General features: G+C 51.8%; 2 protein-coding genes across 2 annotated transcripts; one reads left to right on the plus strand and one right to left on the minus strand.

The window, feature by feature from the left end:
* Positions 1 to 6,365: 6,365 nt before the first annotated feature.
* LOC135577963 (olfactory receptor 14J1-like) lies at positions 6,366 to 6,899 on the minus strand (the record flags this gene model as incomplete). Its single annotated transcript, XM_065048117.1, has 1 exon — positions 6,366 to 6,899. A coding segment is annotated over one exon (534 nt), but the record flags the coding sequence as incomplete, so codon positions are not given.
* A 13,980-nt stretch (positions 6,900 to 20,879) lies between these two features.
* On the plus strand, positions 20,880 to 21,812 carry LOC135577964 (olfactory receptor 14A16-like). Its single transcript, XM_065048118.1, has one exon. The coding sequence runs from the start codon at positions 20,880 to 20,882 to the stop codon at positions 21,810 to 21,812; it is 933 nt and encodes a 310-aa protein (XP_064904190.1).
* The last annotated feature ends 5,401 nt before the right edge of the window (positions 21,813 to 27,213 follow it).

Here is a 27,213-nt window from a genome sequence, read left to right on the forward strand (position 1 = left end):
TGAGAGGAGACTGCACAAACCTTTCCAGAAGTCAAAGCCAGAAGAAAAAAGCACTAAGTTCCTTGAAGTATTAATGAGTTCCACTGAGGGCAAGTACCAGCAAAGCCTCCCCAGGGACTCGTTAGAGTAGAGAATTGGAGGCCATGATGGCAGATAAACAAAGGGAAACGTGCAGGCAGCTGAGGTGCTGAGAAAACCCTGGTTTAGTGGGATGAAGCAGAGAGGCCAAGGCCTGACCCCCAGCCCCTGGGAAGGCAGATCCTGTCCCTCACACGTTGCTCAGGGCTCTTCCTGGGGCAGGGGATGTGGGCTGTGTGGTGCTGAGTGAAGGACAATGGTGTGGCCGTTCCCAGCCTTACTGGCGTGTGCAAGGAGGCCATGAGGTGCCCCTTTGCATGAGGACAACATGTCTGCTCACAGGCCTTGGTGGCAGAGGCCATTGCCATAGCCAAGGGAACAAAGACTTGGGTTCTCTTGGTGACATCCAGCCTTGCCAGTGCCCTTTGCCATCTCCACCACAGGTTGTCCTACACTGTCCCTCAGCTGCTTCTGTTTCCCTGCAGGCTGTAGACACCCATCTCGCTTCCTCCCCTTGCTCTCACCCTGGTATTTCCATACATTGGCTGAGGTGTCTCCACTCTCATGCTCTGTTCCTGGAAACATAAGTACATGGACTGATCTCCTGCTCCTTCTGGATGATTTCTCGTACCACAGCACTGCCCTTCGAGTGACATTTCTTCCTCCTCATGTCCAGTCTCCACGTTTTAACCTGCGATGTGTGGCAGTGTTTCTCTGCTGTAGAAAGAAGGACCCTGAAAACTACTGACCTGTCAGCCTCTTACCTGTGCCTGGGAAGATGATGGAACAGATCCTCCTAGAAGCTGTGCTAAGGAACAGAGAATGGTGACTCAACCACTTCCCTGGGCAGCCTGTTCCACTGCTTCACAACCCTTTCCATGACGAAATGTTTCCTAATATCAATTCTGAACTTTCTCTGGTACAAGCTGAGTCCATTTCCTCTCATCCTCTCACTTGCTACTCAGGAGAAGACCAACACCCTCCATGCTACAACTTCTTTTCAGATGGTTGTAGAGAGCAGAAAGGTCTCCTCTCAGTCTCCTTTTCTCCAGGATAAACAGCCTCAGAACCCCCAACTGCTCCTCAGCAGTCTTGTGCTCCAGACCCTCAACAGCCTTGTCCCCCTCCTCTGCACTCACTCCAACACCCCAAGGTCTTTCCTACACTGATGGGCCCAAAACTGAACCAAGGGTTTGAGTTGTGGCCTCACCAGTGCCGAGTACAAGGGGATGATCGCTGCTCCGGTTCTGCCCACTACACTATTCTTGATGCACATCAAGCCATTGGCCTTTTTGGCAACCTGGGCACATGCTGGCTCATGTTCAGCTGCTGTCAATCAACAACCCCAGGTCCTTTTCCACCAGGCAGCTTTCCAGCTACTCTTCCCCAAGCCTGTAGTGTTGCAGGGCATTGTTATGACCAAAGTGCAGGACCTGACACTTGGCCTTGTCAAATTTCAGACAAATGGCCTCAGCCTAATAAAGCAGCAGCTCCAGATCCCTCTGTAGAGCCTTTCATACCCTCCAGCAGATCAACACTCCCACCCAAATTGGGGTCATTTGAAAACATAGTCAGGGTGCGCCTGATCCCCTCATCCAGATCATTGATAAAGAGATGAGAGAGAACTGGCCCCAATACTGAGCCCTGGGGACACCACTCATGACCGGCCACCAACTGGATTTGGCTCCGTTCTCCACAGCTCTTTGGGCCTGTCCCTCCAGCCAGTTCTTTACCCATCACAGATACACGATCCAGGCCATGAGCTGCAGCTTCTCCAGGAGATGCTGTGGGACACGGTGTCAAAGGCTTTACTGCAGTCTAATGACACAACACCCACAGCCCGTGTGGTGGATTCACTCCCCACGACAGACTTTCCCTCATCTGCTCAGCCGGTCACTTTGTCACATAAGAAGATCAGGGTGGTCAAGCAGGACCTGCCTTTCATCAAGCCATGCTAATTGGGCTCGATTGCTCGTCTCGTATGTGTGACCTCACAGTCCTTTCCCAGCCATGTTCCTGCTGTTGGCCAATCCCCTGCAGAGGCAGAAGTGACCTCACAATCCCCTCCACAGCCATTGGCTTCCTACTGGACTATGAGTTCCTGAGACACAAGTGACCACACGGCATCGTACCCACCATCACCCTCCTTGTGGTCCAGTGTGTGAGCAGATCAAACTAAGCTGCTTTCATCAAATACATCTGATAGATTTCCTATCAAGGGTTTGAGTGGAGAAACGTTCCTCAGAGGAGCTGCTGTATTTACTCTGGGGCATTTTATATCTCTGCTTCTGCCTCTGCTTTTGTTCTTCTTCCTCTGTCTATTCTGACGTGAAAGAGCTCTCCAAGGAAAAGATTCCTGGAATCCTACAATGACACAGGATGGAAGAGACCCCCGAACACCGTCTCTGTCCCACTGACCTTTATGGCACCCCAAGGAACAGCTGATGGCATTTGTGCTCCCTTGGGTTCATCTCACCACATGCACACAGTGGACATGCACATGATTTGTATGTTTGCAACTCATCTGCGCAATGAAAACATGGACTTTTGGCCTAGTATTTCATAGAATCATAGAATGTCCTGAGTTGGAAGGACCCACAAGGATCATGGAGTCCAGCTCCTATCCCTGCACAGGACACGCCACAAGTCACCCCGTGTGTCTGAGGACGTTGTCCAGTCTCTTCTTGAACACTGTCAGGTTGGGGCCGTGACACCTCCCTGGGGAGCCTGTTCAGTGTCCAGCACCTCTGGGTGAAGAACCTTTTCCTCATGTCCAACCTGAACCTCCCCTGGCACATGCTTCTTCCACTCCCTTGGGTTCTGTCATCGATCACCACAGAGAACAGATCAGTACCTTCCACTCCTTCTCCCCTTGTGAGGAAGCTGTAGCCACCATGAGGTCTCCTTTGAGTCTTTTCTTCAGCTCTGATGCTCAGAAACCCCTTGGTTTGCTTTCTGAAGCAGAAAGGAGGAGCCATGACCTCCAGGCAATGGGAAGGGGGATCCTGTTCCTCACACACGGCTCAGGGCTCTTCCTGGGACCGTGGGATGTGGGTGTGCAAGGCCCAGGGAAGGACAACACTGGGACAACAACCTCCAGCTTCCCCATGGGGCTGCAAGGAGGCACCGAGGCCCCAGTGCCATGAGGACAACATGTCTTCTCCTGGGCCTCAGTGGCAGAGACAACTGCCATGGCCAAGGGGACACAGACCTGGGTTCTGTGGGTCCCTTCCAGCCTTACAGCGCCCTTTGCCATCTCCACCACAGGCTGTTCTACACAGTGCTACCCCTGCCCCTCTTTCCCTGCAGGCTGCAGACACCCATCTCGCTTCCCCACCTGCTCTCAGCCAGCATTTCTGCACCTTCACTGCTGTGTCTGCACCCTCACTGGCTGCTCTTTGGCACACAAACCATGGGCTGATCCAGCTCCCTCTGGGTCACCTCTTGCACCACAGCACTGCCCTTCCAGTGACATTTCTTCCTCCTGGTATCCAGTCTCCATCTTCCAAGTCACTTTGTGACTTTTTTTCCTCTTTCTTGCTTTTTTTCTGCTACTCAACCATCTCATAAACTGCCCTTCATGCTGGGAAGCCAACCCGTTAGGCTTCTTGTGGTCTTTCACCTGACCAGAGAGAAGTCACCTCACCATAATCTAAATCCCATGACTGCCACTGGCCTTTCAGCTTCTCTGACACGACCGTGTTCCTGCTGCTGTCCCGTCATGTTCTCAGGTGGGATGGACGTGACAGCCCATCTCCAAGGTCTCTTCCTGGGTAGGGCCTGTGAGCCCTTGGGCAGAGGTTCTTTCCCAGCCATGTCCCTGCTGCTGGGCTGTCACCTCCAGACACAGAACTGACCCCACTGTCCCCTTCACAGCCACATGATTCTGAATGGATTATGAGTGTCTGAGACACAACTGACCTCATAATAGCACACCCGTCCATCCCCCTCCTTAGCACCCAGGACCTGACCAAGACTGAACCGTGTTCTACACACTCCTACACCTGCCTCTCTTTCCTACAGGCTGCAGACACCCATCTCGCTTCCTCACCTTGTTCAAATATGTCAAATATGTTTTCTACTAGCAACGTGGGTGAAAAGCGCTCCTCACTGGAATTGCGGGGTTTACGTTAACAGCTTCTAGATCTCCTCTTTTGCATTGTTTTTTACTATTCCTCTACCTATTTTCTCTCCAGAAACCTCTCCAAGGGAAAAATTCTGTCAAATCACAGAAAAAAGTCAGGTTTGCAGAAAGGCCTTGTCTCACTCATCTTGTCTCACTCTCCTGCTCAGGGCAGGTTCAACCAGGTGAGGTTGCTCAAGGCCTCCAGCCAGCTTTGCATCATCCCCAAGGCTCTTAAAGTGCTCTCTGTTATATCTTAAAAAGGGAGAATAAAGATATTCAACAATATTGGCCCAAGTGTTGGTCACTGAGAGATGACACCAGTAACGGGCTGCACCGAGGACTTTGTACCACTGATGATATTTGGGCTTGATGGTTCAGCCAACTTCCCACCCAGCATCCACTTCTTGAGCCCCATCAGCACCACTCTGGCCAGAAGGAGACCATGGCTGAGCCTTGCAAACACCCTGTACGCAACATGCCTTTCTTTCCCCTGTCCATTTGGATTCAGCAATCCCTTCCTAGTCCTCACATTCCTGGAAATGGCTGCAGGAGGACGTGTCCCATCCCCTTCCCAGGGAGGGAGATAGGGTGGCCAGCCTGTTATTCTCCCAGTTCCTATTCCTGCTCTTCCTGAGGATGGGATTGAGATCTGCGTTTTCTAAGGACCCCAGAACCATTCTGGTTTCTATGGCACTTTTGAGATCACAATCTGGACTCACAAGCAAGGGTGACAGAGCAGACTGGAGCACTTGCAATGAGCCTGTCCAAGGCAGCTGAGATGAATCTCACTGATCCAGTGGGGTTTGTTCCTGGAGTCACACACAGAAATGTCAGGTTCTGTCAGGTGTCCACATCTGAGCTGGCCTCATGGGCTCCTTATGCACCCAGGGCTGCTCAGAGACAGAGTCTGTCCCTTTCACACACAGAAGCAGGAGTCACAGTGTCCCTCTGGCCTCCTTTTGGCACTCCTAAAGGATGGGAGTCACTTCAGCCCTGCGCTGTGTCACTCTGCACTCATCTGAGATGTCCCATAGCAGGAAGAATGGACACAAGGACCTTGGTTGAAGGAAGCACATCCCAGTGCTGCATTCAGGCAGTTAACAATGGGCTGTTACTTCCAACATGAAGTGACCTCAAGACCTAGTCTGTGCCACAGGCCTTCATGGAACCCCAGGGAATAGCTGATGCTTTTTGTGATCACTCGGGTTCATGTCACCTCACGTACATGATGTGCATGCTAACACCTCATCTGTACAATACAATCTTGGACTGCTGGCCTACTCATTCAGTGTCCCACCATGGAAAGAAGAACAGCCTCTGTGGGTGAGCGGCCAGTGCTGGAAATGATGGTTGTGAGAGGCCAGTCCATGGTGATTGACGTGAGGCTCCTTCTGTGGGGTGTCCAGTGCACAGGGGCACAGCCCAGCCCCTGTTCTGCTGGTCCTGCCGGTCTCTGGCAGGAGCCTGGCTGTGAGAGGACACTGCTGTGTGCCAGCCCTGCACACACACCCTGTTCAGCTGTACTCTGGTGTTTAATCTGTGGGTGACTTTTCTAGGAATATGCTTGAGAGAAACTTTGCAAGAAGATATAAACCATCATGCACTGCCCTGAGGAGATCACCTTTCTATCTGGAAAGGCTGTTGTGAGGCCAGCTCTGTCACAGCAGTGCCGATTGCCTGTCCCTGCCTGCGCCCACAGCACTGACACACAGCAGGACGGTGACCAAGCTGCCAGAGCACTCAGGCCTTGCACCACCACCAGGGATGAGAAGGAGAGTGTGGGAGTGGAACCAGAACAGCTCTGGAAGAACAAGCGCTGCTGCTCCCTGGCAGGGCTGCCAGGATGGACTCTTTTCTTCTCCTTCCATCACAGAAACTGTCCCTGCAGCTCCAGAAGGCCTTGCAGGAAGGATATAGTGAAAATCAAGTCACTACAGGACCCTTTATTTTGTTTAAATACACACAGATTATGGCTCCTCATTTACACAACCAGGGGTTATAAAAGAAAAGCAGACAGTGAATTAGAAAGGGGATGACAACATTATCAGAATAAAAACATTCCAACAACAACAGCATATACAGATGACAAGCTGGACCTGTAATAAGTTACATTAAAACTTCTATGTAGAAGCAGATGAGCAGTTTATTGCTTCAGAAAACACTAAGATATGAGTTTCCAGAGGGCATCCTTGAGTTCCTGGTTCCTCATGCTGTAGATGAGGGGATTCACTGCTGGAGGCACCACCGAGTACAGAACAGACACCACCAGGTCCACGGATGGGGAGGAGATGGAGGGGGGCTTCAGGTGGGCAAACATGACAGTGCTGACAAACAGGGAGACCACGGCCAGGTGAGGGAGGCAGGTGGAAAAGGCTTTGTGCCGTCCCTGCTCAGAGGGGATCCTCAGCACGGCCCTGAAGATCTGCACATAGGACACCACAATGAACACAAAACAGCCAAAACCGATTAACAGACTGAACACAATAAGGCCAAGTTCCCTGAGGTAGGAGTGTGAGCAGGAGAGCTTGAGGATCTGGGGGATTTCACAGAAGAACTGGCCCAGGGCATTGCCCTTGCACAGGGGCAGTGAAAATGTATTGGCCGTGTGCAGCAGAGCATTGAGAAACCCAGTGGCCCAGGCAGCTGCTGCCATGTGGACACAAGCTCTGCTGCCCAGGAGGGTCCCGTAGTGCAGGGGTTTGCAGATGGCAACGTAGCGGTCGTACGACATGACTGTGAGGAGACAATACTCTGCTGTGATCAAGAAGACAAACAAAAAGAGCTGTGTCGCACATCCCAAGTATGAGATGGCCCTGGAATCCCAGAGGGAATTGGCCATGGACTTGGGGAGAATGGTGGAAATGGTGCCCATGTCAAAGAGGGCGAGGTTGAGCAGGAAGAAGTACATGGGGGTGTGGAGGTGCTGGTCCCAGGCTATGGTGGTGATGATGAGGCCGTTGCCCATGAGGGCAGCCAGGTAGATGCCCAGGAAGAGCCAGAAGTGCAAGAGCTGCAGCTCCCGTGTGTCTGTGAACGGCAGGAGGAGGAACTGGGTGATGGAGCTGCTGTTGGACATTTGCTACCTGTGGGCATGAGGACCTATGCAAGGAGGAAAAGACAGTTACATGTTAGGGGTGACTTCTCTGAGGAAAATAAACATGCTGTTTCGCATGGAAAACCCGCTCCCTGATGGAAGGGATGTTTCCGCTCATTCTCTCTTTCTACCAAGTTTGAATAACAGTTCATCACAGTTTAAAATGCAGCTTCGGCATCTAGATACCATGAACACACCTCTGGGTCAAGACGCCCTGTGTCCGTGTCAGAACAAAAACTGATCCACACTCCCACCCCAACCCCAGAGAGCAAGAGCACCAGGGACAGGTGGAGAAACAGGGAAGAACACTGCAGAGCTACCAGAAAATAAAGCAAGGACAGAAAGGCAGGCGGGCATGCTGTGGAACCTTCTCCTGACCCGGCTGTGCTGCTGCCACTCACATAATGACACTGGAGAGCAAGTACTTTTAGCACCTTATTTGTGTACCACGTTGCAGGAACCCTTCACCTGGAGGTCCAGCTGCTGAGGTGGAGACTCGTGACCTGGACCCCATGGCTTTGGGGCAGAGGGTCTGCTGGGGAGGAGAGGAGACCAGGGGTTGCACTGGGAAATGTGTCTGCACTGCAGGGGATTGCAGGGGGGACATGAATCCCATCCCCAGCATTTCTGGTCCATCTCCCTCTCCCTGCCCAGGTCTGTGCTGCCTGCAGCTGTGTGTCTGTCCCTGGTCTGCTCCCTGTCAGTGTCACAGACCCCGTCCCACCCGCTGTGTGCTCAGCTCTGTCCTGCTCACACCTCCTGGCACTGCCCAGGGGCAGCTCTGTGTGTGCAGGGGCTCAGGAGCAGCTTAGACCAGTCCTATCGAGAACTGGGATCTCAGTGTCTGCTCCAAAGAGAGAAATAAATCCCCATCTCCCACTGCACACCCAGACGAGCAAGAGTGGAAAACTGAAAGCACAGACTCCTTCCCTGGCAGCTGTTGCTGTCTCAGTGTTGTTGTTCAGAAGGACCCTCTGCCATGTCTGTGGGGGGATCTGGAGCTCTGAGCAGCCCTGACCCACACAGCCCCCTCAAACCCCACAAGCTCCCTGCCTGCCCTGCCGGGGGTCGCTCCTTCCACCCACAGCTGCTGCCGTGGGATCTCCCCGGGCAGGCTGAGCGCTGACCCTGGCAGGCGGCAGAGTCCCTGCCCGGCACAGCCCTGGGGTGCAGGGACCCTGCTCTGCAGGACAGCCCTGGGCACCCCTGGGTGCTCCCCCTGCAATCACCCTCAGCAGAAGCTGCCATCATGCCCTGTCCCTCTGACAGTGCAGCAGGGAAGCGCTGGTCTGGACCATGTTCTTCTCCTCCACATGAGAAATAGTGTGAGAGAGACCTGACAGATCCTGTAAATTGTTGGATGTATCACCTTTAGGAGATCCCTCCAGGAAATGCAGCTGCATTGTCCTACAGCCAGAGACTTACCATGTTAGAACTGTGAAGATTTGTCTCTCAATGAGCCCTCAGCAACCAACCCCCCACATTGCCTTTCCCCTCTCTGTGCCTGGCTCCTGTGCCCTCGGTGCTGCAGGCAGAGCCCTCAGCCCTGCTGCGTGTGCAGAGGAGCTGCTCCTGGGCAGAGCTGTCTCTCTGCAGCGCTGCCTCTGCCATGAGCTCCCTGTGTCCCAGGAGCCCAGCCCAGCTCAGCAGCACAGGAGCAGCACAAGGCGCTTTAATGACCCCTCTGGTGGGTTTGGTGCGGAGTCCATGGACCTCAGACCCTGAGGGGAAGCTGAAGAAACTTCTCAGGAAGTCCAAGTCAGATGTAAACTCCAAAGTTTCTTGCAATGTTAATGGGTCCCACTGAGGAAAACAACTGAGAAACTGTCCCAGGGTCTGTTTAGATCAGAAAACTGGAGGCAATAATGAAAGGTCAGGAAAAGCAAAGTAAAGGTGTCTCTGATGCTAAGTAAACCTGGATGTGTTTCATTAACCAAAGGGCCAAACCTTGACTCCCCTTTGGAAATCAGATCCTGTCCCTCCCACGTTGCCCATGGCCCTTCCTGGGACACTGTGATGTGGGGCTGTGCAAGGCCAATGGCAGGACTATGGTCCCACACCTCCCAGGTTCCTGGCTGGGCACAAGGAGCCATGAGGCCCCTGTGCTGGAAGGACAAGGTGTCTCCTCACAGGCATCAGAGGTGCAGACAACAGCCATAGCCAAGGGGAGAAGGAGCTCATGTCTGGTGGGGCTTTCAGCCTCTTTCCATCCCTTGATCATCTCCAGGACAGCCTGTCCTGTGCTGTGGCATCCCCTGCACCTCTGTCCCTGCAGGCTGGAGACATCCCCCCTGCTGCCCCACCTTGCTCTTGTCTGAGCATCTTCCTTCCTTTGCTGAGGTCTCTCCATCCTCCCCAGCTGGTCCTTGAAGCACAAAGCCTTGGGCTGATGCAGACTCCCTCTGCTGACCTGCTCCCACACATCACTGCCCTTCCATCACATTCCTTTCTGCTCATGTCCAGCCTGGACCTCCCCAGCTGCACTTTGGGCCATTCTTTCTTTCTCATGCTCTTTCCCACCATGAAGAAACCTCCACCATCTCTAAAACCACCCTTCAAGCACTCTCAGGCTACTCCTGCACTGCTGCAGCCTCCCCAGCGCTGCTGGGCCAAAGCAGCCCAGGTCCCTCAGCACCCCACACCATGTGCACAAGGTGCTGAACCTGCCTTGGCACAGCCCTGCACTCTGCAGTTCCTCCCTGCTGCTCCAAACTGGGAAGCCGCACACTGGCACACACCCGTATGTGTGGGGTCACACCAGTGCTGAACCGAATGGGATGAGAACTGCAGGTGTCTGGGTCCCCACGCTCCTCCTCATGCAGCCCCGTGTGCAGCTGCCTTGTTCATGGTGAGCGTGCACCACGGGCTGGTGTGGGGACCTTGTAGTGCCCAGGCCCTTCTCCTCAGGGTCACTGCTCAGCATGTCAGGTCCTGCTCTGTCCTGATGGATGGGATTATTCTCCTGCCCCAATATAGAACTGGCCACTTCCACTTATCAAACCCTAACCTGGGTGAATCCCAGATTTCCTCAACTTTGTGACTCTTCCTGGACTGCAGCTCCATTTGCTCAGCTGTTAATGTTTGCACACAGATTGCTTATGCTGATGAGGGTGTCTCTCTCAAGATAACAGCATGAGGAGTTACAGGACACTATAAATAGCCCCTGCTGGAGAAACTGTGGGGCCTTGGAGGTCTGGTACTCATAATGCCAGAGCTCTAGACTTAGACAGGAAGTTTCCCTTCATGTGGGAGAGCAGCAGGAAAGTGTGGAGCTCTGCCTGGGGACAGACAATGTCAGCTGAACGTTGGCGAGTCAGCATGAGAGGGCAGAACAACATGGGCAGTGTTGTGGTGATGGAACATCAGCTACAGGCCCATTGATCAGGAAGAGGAATGAGATGAGGCCTCCTTCAGACAAATGAAAGAAGCCTCATGTTTCCAGGGCCGTGTCCGCATGGCAGACCTAATATATCAGAATATCTACAAGGAACCAGCCATCCAGGAGGGTCAGGAGCTCATTGACAACGTTTCCTGACACGAGTGACTGAGGAGTCAGTGGGGTGAGGTGCCCTGTGGGACTTCACACTTACAAACCAGAAAGAGTTGGTCAGGATGGAACAGTCAGGGATGGAAAGTGGAGCTGAGGCTCCTGGGAGATGATCACAAGGCCAAGAGCAGAATTTCAGGAGAGCAAGCTTTGGCCTGCTGAGGGACCTGCTTGGGTCCTATGGGATATGACCTTGGTGTCTGCAGTGCTTTTCTCTCACATCTCCTCCCTCCTCTCTCCCACCTGCTGTTGTGCAGCCTTTTTTACCCTTTCTCAAATACAATATCCCAGAGGTGCTGCCAGCATCACTGAGTGGCTCAGGTTTGGCAAGGAGTGGGTCCATCTTGGAGCAGCTGAAATCGGCTCTGTCTGACATTGGTCAAACTCCTGTTGTGTTCTCAGAGAGGTGACAACTGTAGCACACCCACACTCACCCCCAGTTCCAAGACTTGGCCATGTAAACCCAGTACAGGGTAGCAACAAGTTGTGTGCTACAAATGACTTGATCATGGAGAAGAAATGGATCTTCTGTCAGCAACTTGAGCAACTCACCAGTCAATGAGCACGTTCCTGTGGGGAACTGTAATTGCTCTGACATTCACTGGCCTGGCAAAGTGGCAAGTGCCATCAGTCCAAAGAATCTTGGGCCAACTGCTTAACATGTCTGCATTGTGGGCCAATGAGAGTGATGCTCACCTGGATCTGGAACTGGGAAACAAGGAATAGCTGGTGAGGGATGTGAACATCAGTGTCCACCTTGGCTGTTGTGACCCGGACTCAGTGGGGTCCCAGGCACCAGAGGGGAGGGAGGAAGGCCAGCAGCAGAGCACAGGCTGGTGGGCTCCAGAGGACAAGACTTTGTCAAACTGGGGGTGCTGATTCAGGTGTTGACATGGGAAGCAGCTCAGAAGGGTGAAGGAGCTCAGGAAATCTGATCAGCCTTTCAGGACAGGCTGCTCCAAGCACAAGAATGATCTATCTGAGAACCAGTGAAATGAAGCATTTATCTCGTGAGGGTGTTTGTCTGAACCGATGGAGCTGCAGGGCACAAAGGCAGCACACAGAGGTGGAAGCAGGGGAAGCTGCAAAGGAGGAATTTAGAAACCTTGTCCATGGATGTGGGGATGATGCCAAAGCTGCCCTGGACTTGATACCTGCAGGGGAGACTGAGGGTGGCAAGATGAGCTGACACAGCTCCCTTACAGAAAAAGACCAGGGTAACACAGACCTGCTGCAGAACTTCGTAAGAGTAGAATCAGATAGGACTGAGGTTCTTCATGGCTTCTTTGCCTCCACCTTCACCAGCAAGGTCTCCTGGGACTTTGTTCCTGAAGGCAGGAGTCTGGAGAACACCCAGCAGTGGATGGGGCTCAAGTCAGGGGTGACCTGAGCAAACTCAGACACCGTTACAGAACAGGAGATGGGTCACTTGACCAGCTCCCTGAACACAAGTATCGCTGTGCTGTGGCACCTGAGATTGCCAGGGACACCCACCTCTTGGTCCAGAGTTGTGTGATTCCTTTTGAGGTGTCCTGGCCTGTCTCCTTGCTCAAGTGATGCTTTAGCACCCACTTCTCTGACACATTCAGTCTTTATCAGGAGATTCTCTAGATCAGTATATACTGGAGATTGTTGATAACAGCTGTTTTGAAAATGAGGGCATTGGGAGGGGGACGGAAATATAAGAAATCTGGCTTTATTATTATTTATCATGGAAATGCTCTCTGTTTGGCAACAGTTCTGAAATCTCCCTAATCATTCACACTGGACTCAAAAGCTTTAGGAAAATTATGCACACAGCCTTGGGTGTTAAGAGCATCTTAGATGTTAGTGAGCTCTCTGCTGCCGTGATCCTGAACTGCAGATACTGAGAGAATGAACAAACCTCTAATGGAGTGAAAGCCAGAAGCAATACCAAGTTTCTGAGGGTGTTTGGGACCCCATGAAGGGCCATCACTGACACAGCTGTGAAGGAAACAACCAGTGCAGGTCCCTGTCCCTGGAGGCTGGTGAAGGCAAGACTTGGAGACACTGGTTCCAGGTGGTGAGGGCCATGTGGAGGTGGCTCTGACGCCATGTCAGCCCTTGATTCTTGTTCATCACCAGAATGGCTGAGCCCTGGGACCTGGTAGATTTTTCTCAAGTGTTTTTCAAGGCTTTTCCTGTGGTCATTGTGAGTGTTTTGTGTTTTGGGGGTGATATTTTTGTCAAGTCCTGTTGCTTTAACTGCAAGTCTCTGGTTTTCTGTGGAGTTGGAAATGCCTGTGAGCAAATCACACAGTATCACAGTATGTTTGGGATTGGAAGGGACCTCAAAAGCTCATCCAGTCCGATCCCCCTGCTGGAGCAGGAACGCCCAGGTGAGGTCGCACAGGAACATGTCCAGGCGGGTTTTGAACGTCTCCAGAGAAGGAGACTCCACAACCTCCCTGGGCAGCCTGTTCAGTGCTTTGTCACCCTCACTGAGAAGAAGTTTTTTCTCAAACTTAAGTGGAACCTCTTGTGTTCCAGCTTGATCCCATTACCCCTTGTCCTATCATTGTTGGCCACCGAGAAGAGCCCGGCTCCATCCTCATGGCACTCACCCTTTATATATTTATAAACATTAATGAGGTCACCCCTTAGTCTCCTCTTCTCCAAACTAAAGAGTCACAGCTCCCTCAGCCTTTCTTCATAATGGAGATGCTCCACTCCCTTCAGCATCTTCGTTGCCCTACACTGGACCCTCTCCAGCAGTTCCCTGTCCTTCTGGAACTGAGGGGCCACAACTGGACAGAATATTCCAGGTGTGGTCTCACCAGGGTGGAGTAGAGGAGAAGGAGGACCTCTCTTGATCTACTAGCCACCCCAGGATGCCACTGGCTTCCGGGCCACAAGGGCACAGTGCTGGCTCATGGTCATCCTGTTGTCCACCAGGACCCCCAGGTCCCTTTCCCCTACACGGCTCTCTAATATGTAATTTCCCAACCTATACTGGAACCTGGGGTTGTTCCTGCCCAGATGCAGGACTCTACACTTTCCGTTGTTAAATTTTATCAGGTTATTCCCCACCCAACTCTCCAGCCTGTCCAGGTCTCTGATGGCAGCACAGCCTTCTGGCGTGTCAGCCACTCCTCCCAGCTTAGTGTCATCAGCAAACTTGCTGATAGTGCACTCTATTCCCTCGTCTAAATCGTTAATGAATATATTGAATAATATTGGCCCCAGTACTGACCCCTGAGGCCTCCAACTAGACTCCGCACCATTGACTACCACTCTCTAGCTTCTCTCCTTAAGCCAGTTTGCAACCCAACTCACAACTCATCCAGCTTCTTTCATACACCTGGCAATGGTCATGAATCACCTCAATGTCCCAATCCCACACTTGCTTGAATCCTCTGTTTGGATCCATACCCATCACTCCAGGAGGTTCATGGATCCACCAGGCTCATGGATGATTCCTGAGGACCATCCAAGTGTGGGCAGTGTAAGAGAGGAGCAGAGCAGGGTCAGCTCGTGGGCCATGACTGAGCACAGCCACCCCAGCAGCAGCCGTTCCCCATCTCCCAGGCACAGCCATGCCCACAGCATGCAAATGGCACTGCCATATAGGATTAGCCCAAGAGAGGCCTTTCTTCCTTCCATATTCCCAGGAAAATCTTCCTCCTGTTCCTCCTCCACCTGCAGACATCAACTGCTTTCCATTTGTGGGCTCAGACATGGCTGGAAGGGTTCACTGAAGCCATCAGCCATCTCATTGCTTCTCCCTGACATGCCCTGACCCTCTCCCACACCTACAATGGCCAATCATGGCTGCTCAAGACCTCCCGCTCTTCAATAGAGGCCTTGAGCTTCTTGGTTCTTCCTGGTGCTTATTATGAACTTCCTCGCTCTCTCCAGAGTTCATGGTGAGCTTTCTTGTCCATAACAGCCCCTTTATGACCATGTCTTACTAAATGGTTGTGTTTGTATGATCATTTGTGCAGAAAGGGCAGTCACAGGACAGCACCCAATATGTCAAAGCTGATGCTGAGTGAAATGCCGTAAAGCCCTGATGAGTTCCCCCTGTGTCTGTGTCTCTCCTGGAAGGAGTCTGTCCCGAGAAGGGGATCCAGCTCCTGCCACTCCTGCAGAGGCACATGAGCAGTGTCCATCACCTGGGGACACAAAGGGTGACGTTTGCCAGACACCCTTCATCTGAACCACTGAGATGTGTGCTTGTGGATGGGGTATGGAGCCTTATAGTGCAAATACCTATTCAATTGTCATTGCCAGAGGGGCGACCACAGATGCAGAGTACTATTTTACAGATATGTAAATGTAAGCATATACGACTGACATTCCTAGACATGTTACACAAACACCTGAAGGATTATTCATGCCTTTTAACATGATTATCCTCAGAAGGCCACCAGCTTTACATCTCAGGAAATGGGATCCAGAGTCCAAGGGCAGGATGGTTTGGGCTCTGTGCTGGGATCTGGAAACTGAAACGTGCTCCCATCTCCCAGCCCCCTGCCCTCCTCAGTGAGGGTGTGAGACATTCTGCCAGCGAGGGCTGAACTCACAGCCATGACCAGTACCTTATGTCCAACTGCAGCCAGTGGTGTCCTGCCAGCGCAGGATTGGAGCTTCCATTGAGGGAGGTGTTTAAAAGACACGGACATGTGGCGATTAGGGATATGGTTTAGTGGTGGACTGGGCAGTGTTTGATTTACGGTTGGACTCCATGTTCTTAATGGTCTTTTCCAGCCTAAATGATTCTATGATTCTCTGATTTGGGTTGAAACCATTTCAATCCCATCACCTCCAGCTTCTCTCAGAGGCTGCTGTTGTGTGGCACAACTGTCCTGGCTCTCCAGGCAGGTTGGGCACTGGCTTGGTATCTGCATTGGCAGTTTTCCCCTTCCTGGGGTAAAAGGCTGTTGAGCAGAGACAGTTGTAGAGATTTGGGTCACAGGGGTTTGCAGCAATCCTGTCAAACTCTGAGCAGGATGAGCTTTGGAGCTCAGGAAAAATGGAGATGCTCTGAAGGATGTTTGTGAACAGTGGTGCTGTCACTAGTATCAGTAACAGGGAACTCCTCGTTCTCACTGATGATGATGATGATGATTTAAATCTCTTTAATTTCAGTCCTAACAGACATTCTTGCTTTTCCAAGCATCTACTACACCTCAGCAGTTGTGTCTTGGAATAAGTTTTTAGAACAATGCTTTTTCTCTCACTTGTTTTTTTATTTAATCATTTAAAGAGTACACCTCTCGGACAGAATTACCCCCAAATTGTGCTTCTTTTGTTATTTTTCTACCTTTTAATTATTTCTTATGTGGTGTGATGTGGAGGTTGCATAGGAGAATAATTTATTTTTGAGACAAAGAAAGGCAAGGAACAGATCCCAGGTCAGTGCAAAGGATCAAAGGAAGCCCAAATCTTTATGTGTGTGCACTGACACACACTGTCACCTGCATTTCCAGTCTCTGCAGTCCCAACCGTGCAGCAGAGTCTGGAGTTCTGAGCTCCTTTCATCTGCCCTGTGTGACACGTGTAAAATGGAACTAGCCCAGTCCAATGGCTGGTTATGATTCTCTTCACAGCCTGAAGCACCACATGGGTCAGGAGATGAACCAGGATGCTCAGCGAGGACTAAAACTTCTTGGTTCTTAAAGTTCTGGTGTTCCCTGGAATCTAAGCAGACAAGGCATGCCAATTGCTCGCTGCAAGGAGCTGGTCAAGTGCTTCGTCTCCATTTCTATAATGATGGATTTGTGTCTGGCTGATGTGCAGACTCTGTACATGGATGCTGACACCTCTTGAACAACCTGCTCTGAAAGGGTTAACAACACAGGCTGTTCTTTCTGGAGAGGCATTAGGACAACAAAAAATAAGATCTTGGCTCAGGGCAAAAGAAAAAGGATGGAAAAGATGTGGTCAGGACTCTTTGAGGGCACCTGTAAAGCAGCCCTGCACCTCATGTGAATTACTTCTGTGGTCTGGGAGAACCTGAGAGTTCTCCCTAATTTGAAAACATGAAGGGGATGAATGGACAGCATCATTCAGGCTCAAAGGGACCTCGGGAGGTGTCTTGACCAACCTCCTGCTCAAAGCAGGGTCAGACCAGATTACTCAGGCTTGATCCAGACACATCTTGGTCACTTGGCTTTTTACCCATCTACTTACACACTAACACAGACCATAATATCCTACCTTGGACACAAGAATACTACAGAAGATGACACTGAATGCCTTGCTGACATTCACGTATCAGACCATTGTTGTTACCCCACGTCCACCACCCTGTCCTTTCCTCACAGAAAGCAAAGAGGATGGACAGAAACAACCTGCCCTGGGTAAAGCCCGTCACCTTCTCTTCCAGGCACCCAGAAATGGGGTCCCGGTGGACATGCTCTGGGGCACAGCCCTTAGTTCCCCTGCTCACCCACTGGCCATTTTGAAAAGTGCACACACTGTGTGAGAGCTGCCAGTGGTCAGGGAGTCCCCCCAGTCTCCATGAGCTTTCACAGATGGTGGAGAGTGGCCTCACTGTGACATCGTCCTGCTGTCCCAGCTCCTGGGATGCTGCCCCTGCTGTCCCATAGACTGGAGAGGATTGTGTTAGTTCCAGTGACCCTTGACTTGATCCCCATGCACTGCTGGTTGTTCTGCCTCCAGTCACAGAGGCCAGGGAGACCTTGCTGGTGAAGAGGGAGGTCAAGATGGCACAGGTATTCTCACCTCTTTCTCTTATTAAGTTCATCAGTGACCACACAGTGTCTTTGTTTCTCCTTTAACTGTTCCTGCAGTAGTAACAGCTCATTGTATGGCCCTTGAATTTCCTTACAGGTCTGGACTGAGCTTTGATCTGGACTGTTGCTGTGCTTGGAGGCTGCTGTCCTTGCAGACCAGATGAACTCACTCCTGCCACCCTGCCTGGCAGTTCATTCCATCCGTGTCACAGCTCTGTGTGCAGCACTGACAGCTCCAGCTCCCCCAGTCAGGTCCCTGGCTGAGGACATTGCCTCACATCTGGGCTGAGCCACCCCAGCTGTGGCACCAGCCCAGCTCTGACCTGCCACAAGAAACCTGGTACCAAGTGTCCAAGAGCCCATGTGTGCAAAGGCTTTGCTGCAGAGCACAGACATGACATGGTCAAAGACTGATGAACGTCTCTCTAGACCTGGGAGCATAAAACCAGAATAAAATGCCTAAACTCATTCAACTGAAGATATTCCTCCCCTGGCTTGGAGGAATTACATCCTTTGCTGTAATATTCCTGGTGTCCTGTCCAATGATGGGACAAGAAAAGTTGATTCTCATACTAATTCATTGTTTAATACAAAGAACACAATGATGTGTCTCTTCAGAGGAGAGAGAATCAACATCACTGATTACTTCGGGTTGTTTGAAAGGATGTGCCCCTGGATCCCCAGGGACATCTGGAGGAGCCCAGAGGGGACAGAGAAAGGGACATCAAGGGCTGCTCCTGTGCTGCTGAGCTATGCTGGGCTCCTGGGACACAGGGAGCTCATGGCAGCGGCAGCGCTGCAGAGAGACAGCTCTGCCCAGGAGCAGCTCCTCTGCACACGCAGCAGGGCTGAGGGCTCTGCCTGCAGCACCGAGGGCACAGGAGCCAGGCACAGAGAGGGGAAAGGCAATGTGGGGGGAGGATTGCTGTGAGTTCACAAGGAGAGAAATCTTCACAGACAGTAAGTCGGTGGCTGCACGTTATTGCATTTGTAGATTATGGTGGAATTTCCTAACGCTGGTACATTAAACGAGATACGTAAGTAAAAATATTAGACACTTTCTTCTATAGATAAGGAGGACCTGCAGCAGATCAGGGATTTCCTCCTTATACCATCAGAGCAATAACACATGGCAGCTGCCTCCTGCTGAGGATGACTCCGGGTGTGTGAAGCTGTTTGCACAGGCAGGGGTGCCCAGGGCTGTCCTGCAGAGCAGGGTCCCTGCACCCCAGGGCTGTGCCGGGCAGGGACTCTGCCGCCTGCCAGGGTCAGCGCTCACCCTGCCCGGGGAGATCCCCACGTTGCTCTGGGGAGAAACTGTGGGGGGAAGGAGCAAAATCTGGTAGGGCAGGGTCATGCTGTGGAGAGGGTGCTGTGTGGGTCAGCACTGCTCACAGCTCCAGATCGCCCCTGGCATGTTTCCAAGTGGATGCCCCAATGACAAGATCAATGCAAGGATTACCAGGCAGATAAGGAGCTTTCCTGAGCCTGTCTTTTCAGTTTCCTCTCCCAAGGGGTGGGGGGTGCAGGAAAGGATAAAATGAAAACGAGCTCTCATGCTTAAACAAGTCACTGAGACTCCTGAACTGCAGCTCTGAGTGATCAGTCCATCTGCCAGAAGGCTCATGACATCCCTTCCCCACCCCTCTGCCTGTGCACAGCACCAGCATCACCTTGGCTGGACCCGTCAGCCTTAGTCTGACCTGTCCTGTTTTCCAGCCTGCAAAACAGGAAGATGCCCCCATGCAGTGCCCTGTGAACAGGCAGGATCTGTAGGGCCAGGGGGAGGGCACAGAGGGTGGGATGGTCTGTGAGCACTGACAGGGAAGAGACATGGACAGGGAAACACCTCCCAGGGGAGAATATCCAGGCAGCAGGGAAATGATCAGAAATGAGAGGAAACCGAACCCGGAATGGTTATGGGAGGGAGAACAGAGAAAAGTCCCTGTGACCCCCTGCAGTGCAGATCCTCCTGTGAGCAGCCCCCTGGGCTCCTGTCCCACCCAGCAAAGCCTCTGCCCTCAGGGCCGGGGGCTCCAAGGCATGAAGCAGCTCCTGTGCAGCCAGAGCTCCAGTTCCTCTGCAGAGCACAGGGGCTGAGAGCAGCTGCCCGGCAGTGTTGGTGTCTGGGAGGTGGCTGCACAGCTGGGGAAGGGTGACGCTGTCTGAGTGCCCGGCTGCCTCTGCCCTGGCCTCTCTCACACCCACCCTCACCGCATTCTCCTTCTCGCTCCCCTGCTCTGGGTCACTGCTGTTGGGATCTTGTTCTTGCTGTCAGGCTCTCTGGGGATGGCAGTTTCAGCTACAGAGTCACAGCCTGAGCTTGTGGGTCCTTTCCTGCAGCTGTGTGCATGGGCACACGTGTCCCAGATTTGCTCTGACCTGTGGGCTGTGGGCAATGCAGTCTGTGGGGCTGGGGATTGAGCTGAGTCTCCCTCAATCAAATGCCATCATCAGGACACTTGGATATCTCCCTGGGGTTTCCTTCCAAGCTGTGAGCTTCCCTCCACAATGCAAACCTGTCCTACAGCATCTGTGTGTATCTGAAAGCCCCACAGAAAAGCAAAGATTCTACAACAGATAAAATGCTTTTTGGTTTGGGAAATGAGCTGTGTGTGTCCTGGGCAAAACGTGGGGTGCTGAGACCTTAGGAAAGGGTGAGACCTGTTACGGTCTGAGGTGGATCCCTCTGCTCTCAGCAGTGCCTGGTGGTTTTTCAGGGTAACATGGGAGTGTGATCAGCCTCCATCTCAGAAAGGTGCCAGCCCAGGGCAGCTGGAGCAAGACAGTGGGACAGAGCAGCTGCCCTCACTCTGCACTGACCCACAGGCATCCTCTGGTCTCGCAGGACTCGCTCTGTTCTCCCTAAGTGCAGCAGAAATGCTGAGGGTTTTTGACTCCCAACAACACTCTGCAGTGAATATGGGGGGATATGTAAAAAAACGTGGAACTCCTAAACTACCTTCACCATCTCTGTTCCTTATGAATAGGAAAGCAAGTGCTGACAGCCCTTCTGTGTTAGCAGAACCAGGACAGTCCCCACCGTTCCTGTGGCCCCACTTCTGCAGAGCTGGACTGACTTATCGACGGCCCATGGGCAGAGGTCCTGCTCTTGGTTGCCCATTTTCCAGCCCCAAGCAGGGCTGCACCCGCAGTGCTGAAAAAGGTACTCCTAGAAAAACACAAGAGTGTCTGCGTGTGACAGGGGAGGGTCTATGGGAGTTGGTTTGACTTTTGTCAGAGAACTCTGCTCTGGACTCTCACTGTCTTTTTTCTTTTCTCATGACAGCGCCCCATGCTCAGGAAAAGCAAATGTCCAACAGCAGCTCCATCACCCAGTTCCTCCTCCTGCCGTTCACAGACACACGGGAGCTGCAGCTCTTGCACTTCTGGCTCTTCCTGGGCATCTACCTGGCTGCCCTCCTGGGCAACGGCCTCATCATCACCACCATAGCCTGGGACCAGCACCTCCACACCCCCATGTACTTCTTCCTGCTCAACCTCGCCCTCCTCGACCTGGGCTCCATCTCCACCATTGTCCCCAAATCCATGGCCAATTCCCTCTGGGACACCAGAGCCATTTCCTGTTTAGGTTGTGCTGCGCAGGTCTTTCTGTCTTTGTTTTTCATTTCAGCAGAGTTTTATCTCCTCACCGTCATGTCGTACGACCGCTACGTTGCCATCTGCAAACCCCTGCACTACGGGACCCTCCTGGGCAGCAGAGCTTGTGTCCACATGGCAGCAGCTGCCTGGGCCACTGGGTTTCTCCATGCACTGCTGCACACGGCCAATACATTTTCACTGCCCCTGTGCAAGGGCAATGCTGTGGACCAGTTCTTCTGTGAAATCCCCCACATCATCAAGCTCTCCTGCTCACACTCCTACCTCAGGGAACTTGGGCTTCTTGCGGTCAGTGTCTGTTTAGCATTTGTGTGTTTTGTGTTCATTGTGGTGTCCTATGTGCAGATCTTCAGGTCCGTGCTGAGGATCCCCTCTGAGCAGGGACGCCACAAAGCCTTTTCCACCTGCCTCCCTCACCTGGCCGTGGTCTCCCTGTTCCTCAGCACTGGCTTGCTTGCCTACCTGAAGCCCCCCTCCATCTCCTCCCCATCCCTGGACCTGGTGGTGTCTGTTCTGTACTCAGTGGTGCCTCCAGCAGTGAACCCCCTCATCTACAGCATGAGGAACCAGGAGCTCAAGGATGCCCTGTGCAAACTCATAACCCGCTGTTTTTTGAAGCAATAAACTGTCCATCTTCTTCTAAACAGGAGTTTTAATGTAGCTAATTACAAGCCCAGCCTGTCAACTGGATTTTCTGGTGGTGTTGTTTTTTTCTTATTGTGATAATGTTGTCAACCCCTTTCTAATTCACTGTTGGCTTTTCTTTTATAACTGTTGGTTGCTTTAAGGAGCAGCAGTGCTCTCCTTGTCTTTAAACAAAATAAAGGGCTTTTTAGTGACTTGTTTTTCACTATATCTTTCCTGCAAGGGCTTTTTGGAGCTGCAGGGACAGTTCCTGTGTGTGGGTGGAGGGGAAAACAGCTCTGGCATGGCAGCCCTGCCAGGGAGCAGCAGCGCTTGTTCTTCCAGAGCTGTTCTGGTTCCACTCCCACACTCTCCTTCTCACCCCTGGTGTTGGTGCAAGGCCTGAGTGCTCTGGCAGCTTGGTCACCGTCCTGCTGTGTGTCAGTGCTGTGGGCGCAGGCAGGGACAGGCAATGGGCACTGCTGTGACAGAGCTGGCCTCAGTAGCAGTACTTGCACAAGGAAAAGTGATCTTCTTTGGGTGGTGCATGATGGTTTATATCTTCTTGCAATGTTTCTCTCAAGCTTATTCCTACAGAAGTGGCCACAGATTAAACACCAGAGTACAGCTGAACAGTGTGTGTGTGCAGGGCTGGCACACAGCAGTGTCCTCTCACAGCCAGGCTCCTGCCAGAGACCTGCAGGAGCAGCAGAGCAGGGGCTGGGCTGTGCCCCTGTGCACTGGACACCCCACAGAAGGAGCCTCAGGTCAATCACCATGGACTCCCCCCTGACAACCACCATTTCTAGAACCGGCTTCTCACCCACAGAGGTTGTTCTTCCCTCCATGGAGGGACACTGAATGAGCAGGTCAGCAGTCCATGTTTGCATTGTACATATGAGATGCGAGCATGCACATCATGTGCGTGAGGTGACATGAACCTGAGTCAGCAGAAACACCATTCCACCTAAAATATGTAAATCCTCTGCTAACCTAACCTAAAATATGTAAATCCTCTCAGTTTTGGTCAGTCTGCTGTTCTAACAAAATAAAAGTGACTTTTAAAACACCTAATCAGAACCTGCAAAGAATACTGTCCTTGCAGCACAGACACTCTGGAGCCTGCACAATTAGTTGAGTCTTGTTTTAACATCTGTCTCAAGACGGTTACATAAAGTGTCCTTTAGGTGAGCTTTGCTCCTTTTACGCTCATTCTAATACTAAAACACACATCCCCAGGATGGGAGCCCCAGGCTCAGCCCGGGACCCTCTCTCAACAAGCATGTGTAGTGGTAAAATGATTATGTAACCAATATGCCAATGTGTGAACACTTGGCTCTTTAGGACTGCTGGGAGAGTGTGAATGTAGGGATAAGATTTGTATATAATAGATGTTCCTTCTCTATCTGTTGTGCTGGTTTCATTCCAGCATCCAGACTTGCACAGCTCTGGAATACACAAGATCTCATCTCTGGGTGTGGGATTGGCTTTGCACTTCAGGTAGCGAATTCACCATGAGCAACCAGGAAGGAGGAAAACAATAAAGAATAGAAGAGGTAGGAGAGGACATAGAAAAGGTTTCAACATTTCTCATTCCTGTCAAGAATGCTTCTCCCCTCAGATCTTTAGCAGGAAATAAATTTGATCAGTTTGCTAAAACAAGCATAGTTTTATCTAGTCAGGTCACAGCCCATAAGGAGGGGGATTGATGGGTGTGGGATTATGATGTCAGTTGAGTCTCCGAAACTCATAATTGAGTGGAAAGACTTTGGCTGTGAAGGGGACAGTGGGGTCAGTTCTGTCTCTGGAGGTGACAGCCCAGCAGCAGGGACATGGCTGGGAAAGAACCTCTGCCCAAGTGCCCACAGATCTTACCCAGGAAGAGAGACGGGTTGTCATGTCCATCCCACCTGAGAACATGACGGGACATTGGCAGGGACATGGTCGTGTCTGTCAGAGAAGCTGAAAGGCCAGCAGCACTCATGGGATTTAGAAGATCATGGCGAGGTGACTTCTCTCTGGTCAGGTAAAAGACCACAAGAAGCCTAATGGTTTGGGTTCCCTGCATGAAGGGCAGTTTATGAGATGGTCGAGCTTTTCGTGATAGTGGGAAGAAGCAGGAATGAGAAAAAAGAAGTCTACTTGGAAGGTGAGGAATGGATATGAGGAGGAAGAAATGTGACTGGAAGGGCAGTGCTGTGGTGCAAGAGGTGACCCAGAGGGAGCTGAATCAGCCCATGGTTTGTGTGCCAAAGAGCAGCCAGTGAGGGAGCAGACACAGCAGTGAAGGTGCAGAAATGCTGGGCTGAGAGCAGGTGGGGAAGCGAGATGGGTGTTTGCAGCCTGCAGGGAAAGAGGGGCAGGGGTAGCACCGTGTAGAACAGCCTGTGATGGAGATGGCAAAGGGCACTGTGAGGCTGGAAGGGACCCACAGAACCCAGGTCTCTGTCCCCTTGGCCGTGGCAGTTGTCTCTGCCACTGAGGCCCAGGAGAAGACATGTTGTCCTCATGGCACTGGGGCCTCGTTGCCTCCTTGCAGCCCCATGGGGAAGCTGGAAGTTGCTGGACCAGTGTTGTCCTTCCCTGGGCCTTGCACACACACATCCCACGGTCCCAGGAAGAGCCCTGAGCCGTGTGTGAGGGACAGGATCCCCCTTCCCATTGCCTGGAGGTCATGGCTTCTCCTTTCTGCTTCAGAAAGCAAACCAAGGGGTTTCTGAGCATCAGAGCTCAAGAAAAGACTCAAAGGAGACCTCATGGTGGCTATAGCTTCCTCACAAGGGGAGAAGGAAGGGAAGGGACTGATCTGTTCTCTGTGGTGACCAATGACAATACCCAAGGGAATGGAAGAAAGATATGTCAGGGGAGGGTAGGTTGTGTGGAGGGGTTTTGATAAAGACTTATTGCTGAATTAGTCAGGCTCAAAGGAACCTCAAGACCACTTCGAGAAGCTGAGAACAGAATCTGCTGTGAGAAAGAGGGGCGTTCCTCAATCAGCAGGGTCCTGGCGTGGCGTGAATCATTGGACGTATCATCAGTGAGACTCCAGTGCATGGACAGCCCATGATACTCATTTAGCGAATCCATGCTTGGAGCGTGGACGCATGATTAGAATATAGTTGCATATATAAGGAGGCTGGTTTCTGTAATAAATGGCTTTAGCGTGATTCACATTGAATCGACTTGTTTTGCTGAGTCCTTATTTCGCTCCAACAAGGTTGGACATGAGGAAAAGGTTCTTCACCCAGAGATGCTGGACACTGAACAGGCTCCCCAGGGAGGTGTCACGGCCCCAACCTGACAGTGTTCAAGAAGAGACTGGTCAACGTCCTCAGACACACGGGGTGACCTGTGGGGTGTCCTGTGCAGGGACGGGAGTTGGACTCCATGATCCTTGTAGGTCCCTTCCAACTCAGGAGATTGCATGATTCTATGAAATACTAGAAAATACAAAAGTCCATGTTTTCATTGTACAGATGAGTTGTAAACATACACATCATGTGCATGTCCACTGTGTGCATGTGGTGAGATGAACCCAAGGGAGCACAAATGCCATCAGCTACTCCTTGGGTGCCATAAAGGTCAGTGGGACAGAGATGGTGTTCAGGGGTCTCTTCCAACTTGCGTTATTGTAGGATTCCATGAATCTTTTCCTTGGAGAGCTCTTTCACATCAGAATAGACAGAGGAAGAAGGAAAAGAGGCAGAAGCAGAGATATAAAATGTCCCAGAGTAAATACAGCAGCTCCTCTGAGGAACGTTTCTCCACTCAAACCCTTGATAGGAAATCTATCAGATACATTTGATGAAAGCAGCTTAGTTTGATCTGCTCACACACTGGACCACAAGGAGGGTGATGGTGGGTACGATGCCATGTGATCACTGTGTCTCAGGAACTCATAGTCCAGTAGGAAGCCAGTGGCTGTGGAGGGGACTGTGAGGTCACTTCTGCCTCTGCAGGGGATTGGCCAACAGCAGGAACATGGCTGGGAAAGGACTGTAAGGTCACACAGACGAGAGAAGCAATCAGGCCCAATCAGCATGGCTGGATGAAAGGCAGGTCCTGCTTGACCACCCTGATCTCTTCTATGACAAGGTGACCGGCTGAGCAGATGAGGGAAAGTCTGTCGTGGGGAGTGAATCCGCCACACGGGCTGTGGGTCTTGTGTCCTTAGACTGCAGTAAAGCCTTTGACACCGTGTCCCACAGCATCTCCTGGAGAAGCTGCAGCTCATGGCCTGGATGGTGTATCTGTGATGGGTAAAGAACTGGCTGGAGGGACGGGCCCAAAGAGTTGTGGTGAACGGAGCCAAATCCAGTTGGTGGCCGGTCATGAGTGGTGTCCCCAGGGCTCAGTATTGGGGCCAGTTCTCTCTCATCTCTTTATCAATGATCTGGATGAGGGGATCAGGCGCACCCTGACTATGTTTTCAGATGACACCAAATTGGGTGGGAGTGTTGATCTGCTGGAGGGTTCGAAGGCTCTACAGAGGGATCTAGAGCTGCTGCTTTATTAGGCTGAGGCCATTTGTCTGAGATTTAACAAGGCCAAGTGTCAGGTCCTGCACTTTGGTCATAACAATGCCCTGCAACACTACAGGCTTGGGGAAGAGTAGCTGGGAAGCAGCCTGGTCGAAAAGGACCTGGGGTTGTTGATTGACAGCAGCTGAACATGAGCCAGCGTGTGCCCAGGTTGTCAAAAAGGCCAATGGCTTGATGTGCATCAAGAATAGTGTAGTGGGCAGAACCGGAGCAGCGATCATCCCCTTGTACTCGGCACTGGTGAGGCCACAACTCAAATCCTTGGTTCAGTTTTGGGCCCATCACTGTAGGAAAGACCTTGGGGTGTTGGAGTGAGTGCAGAGGAGGGGGACAAGGCTGTTGAGGGTCTGGAGCACAAGTCTGCTGAGGAGCAGTTGGGGGTTCTGAGGCTGTTTATCCTGCAGAAAATGAGGCTGAGAGGAGACCTTTTTGCTCTGTACAACTCTCTGAAAAGAGGTTGTAGCATGGAGGGTGTTGGTCTTCTCCTGAGTAGCAAGTGAGAGGATGAGAGGAAATGGACTCAGCTTGTACCAGAGAAAGTTCAGAATTGATATTAGGAAACATTTCATCATGGAAAGGGTTGTGAAGCAGTGGAACAGGCTGCCCAGGGAAGTGGTTGAGTCACCATTCTCTGTTCCTTAGCACAGCTTCTAGGAGGATCTGTTCCATCATCTTCCCAGGCACAGGTAAGAGGCTGACAGGTCAGTAGTTTTCAGGGTCCTTCTTTCTACAGCAGAGAAACACTGCCACACATCGCAGGTTAAAACGTGGAGACTGGACATGAGGAGGAAGAAATGTCACTCAAAGGGCAGTGCTGTGGTACGAGAAATCATCCAGAAGGAGCAGGAGATCAGTCCATG

The sequence above is a fragment of the Columba livia genome, unplaced genomic scaffold (assembly GCF_036013475.1).
Source record: "Columba livia isolate bColLiv1 breed racing homer unplaced genomic scaffold, bColLiv1.pat.W.v2 Scaffold_203, whole genome shotgun sequence".
NCBI lineage: Eukaryota > Metazoa > Chordata > Aves > Columbiformes > Columbidae > Columba > Columba livia.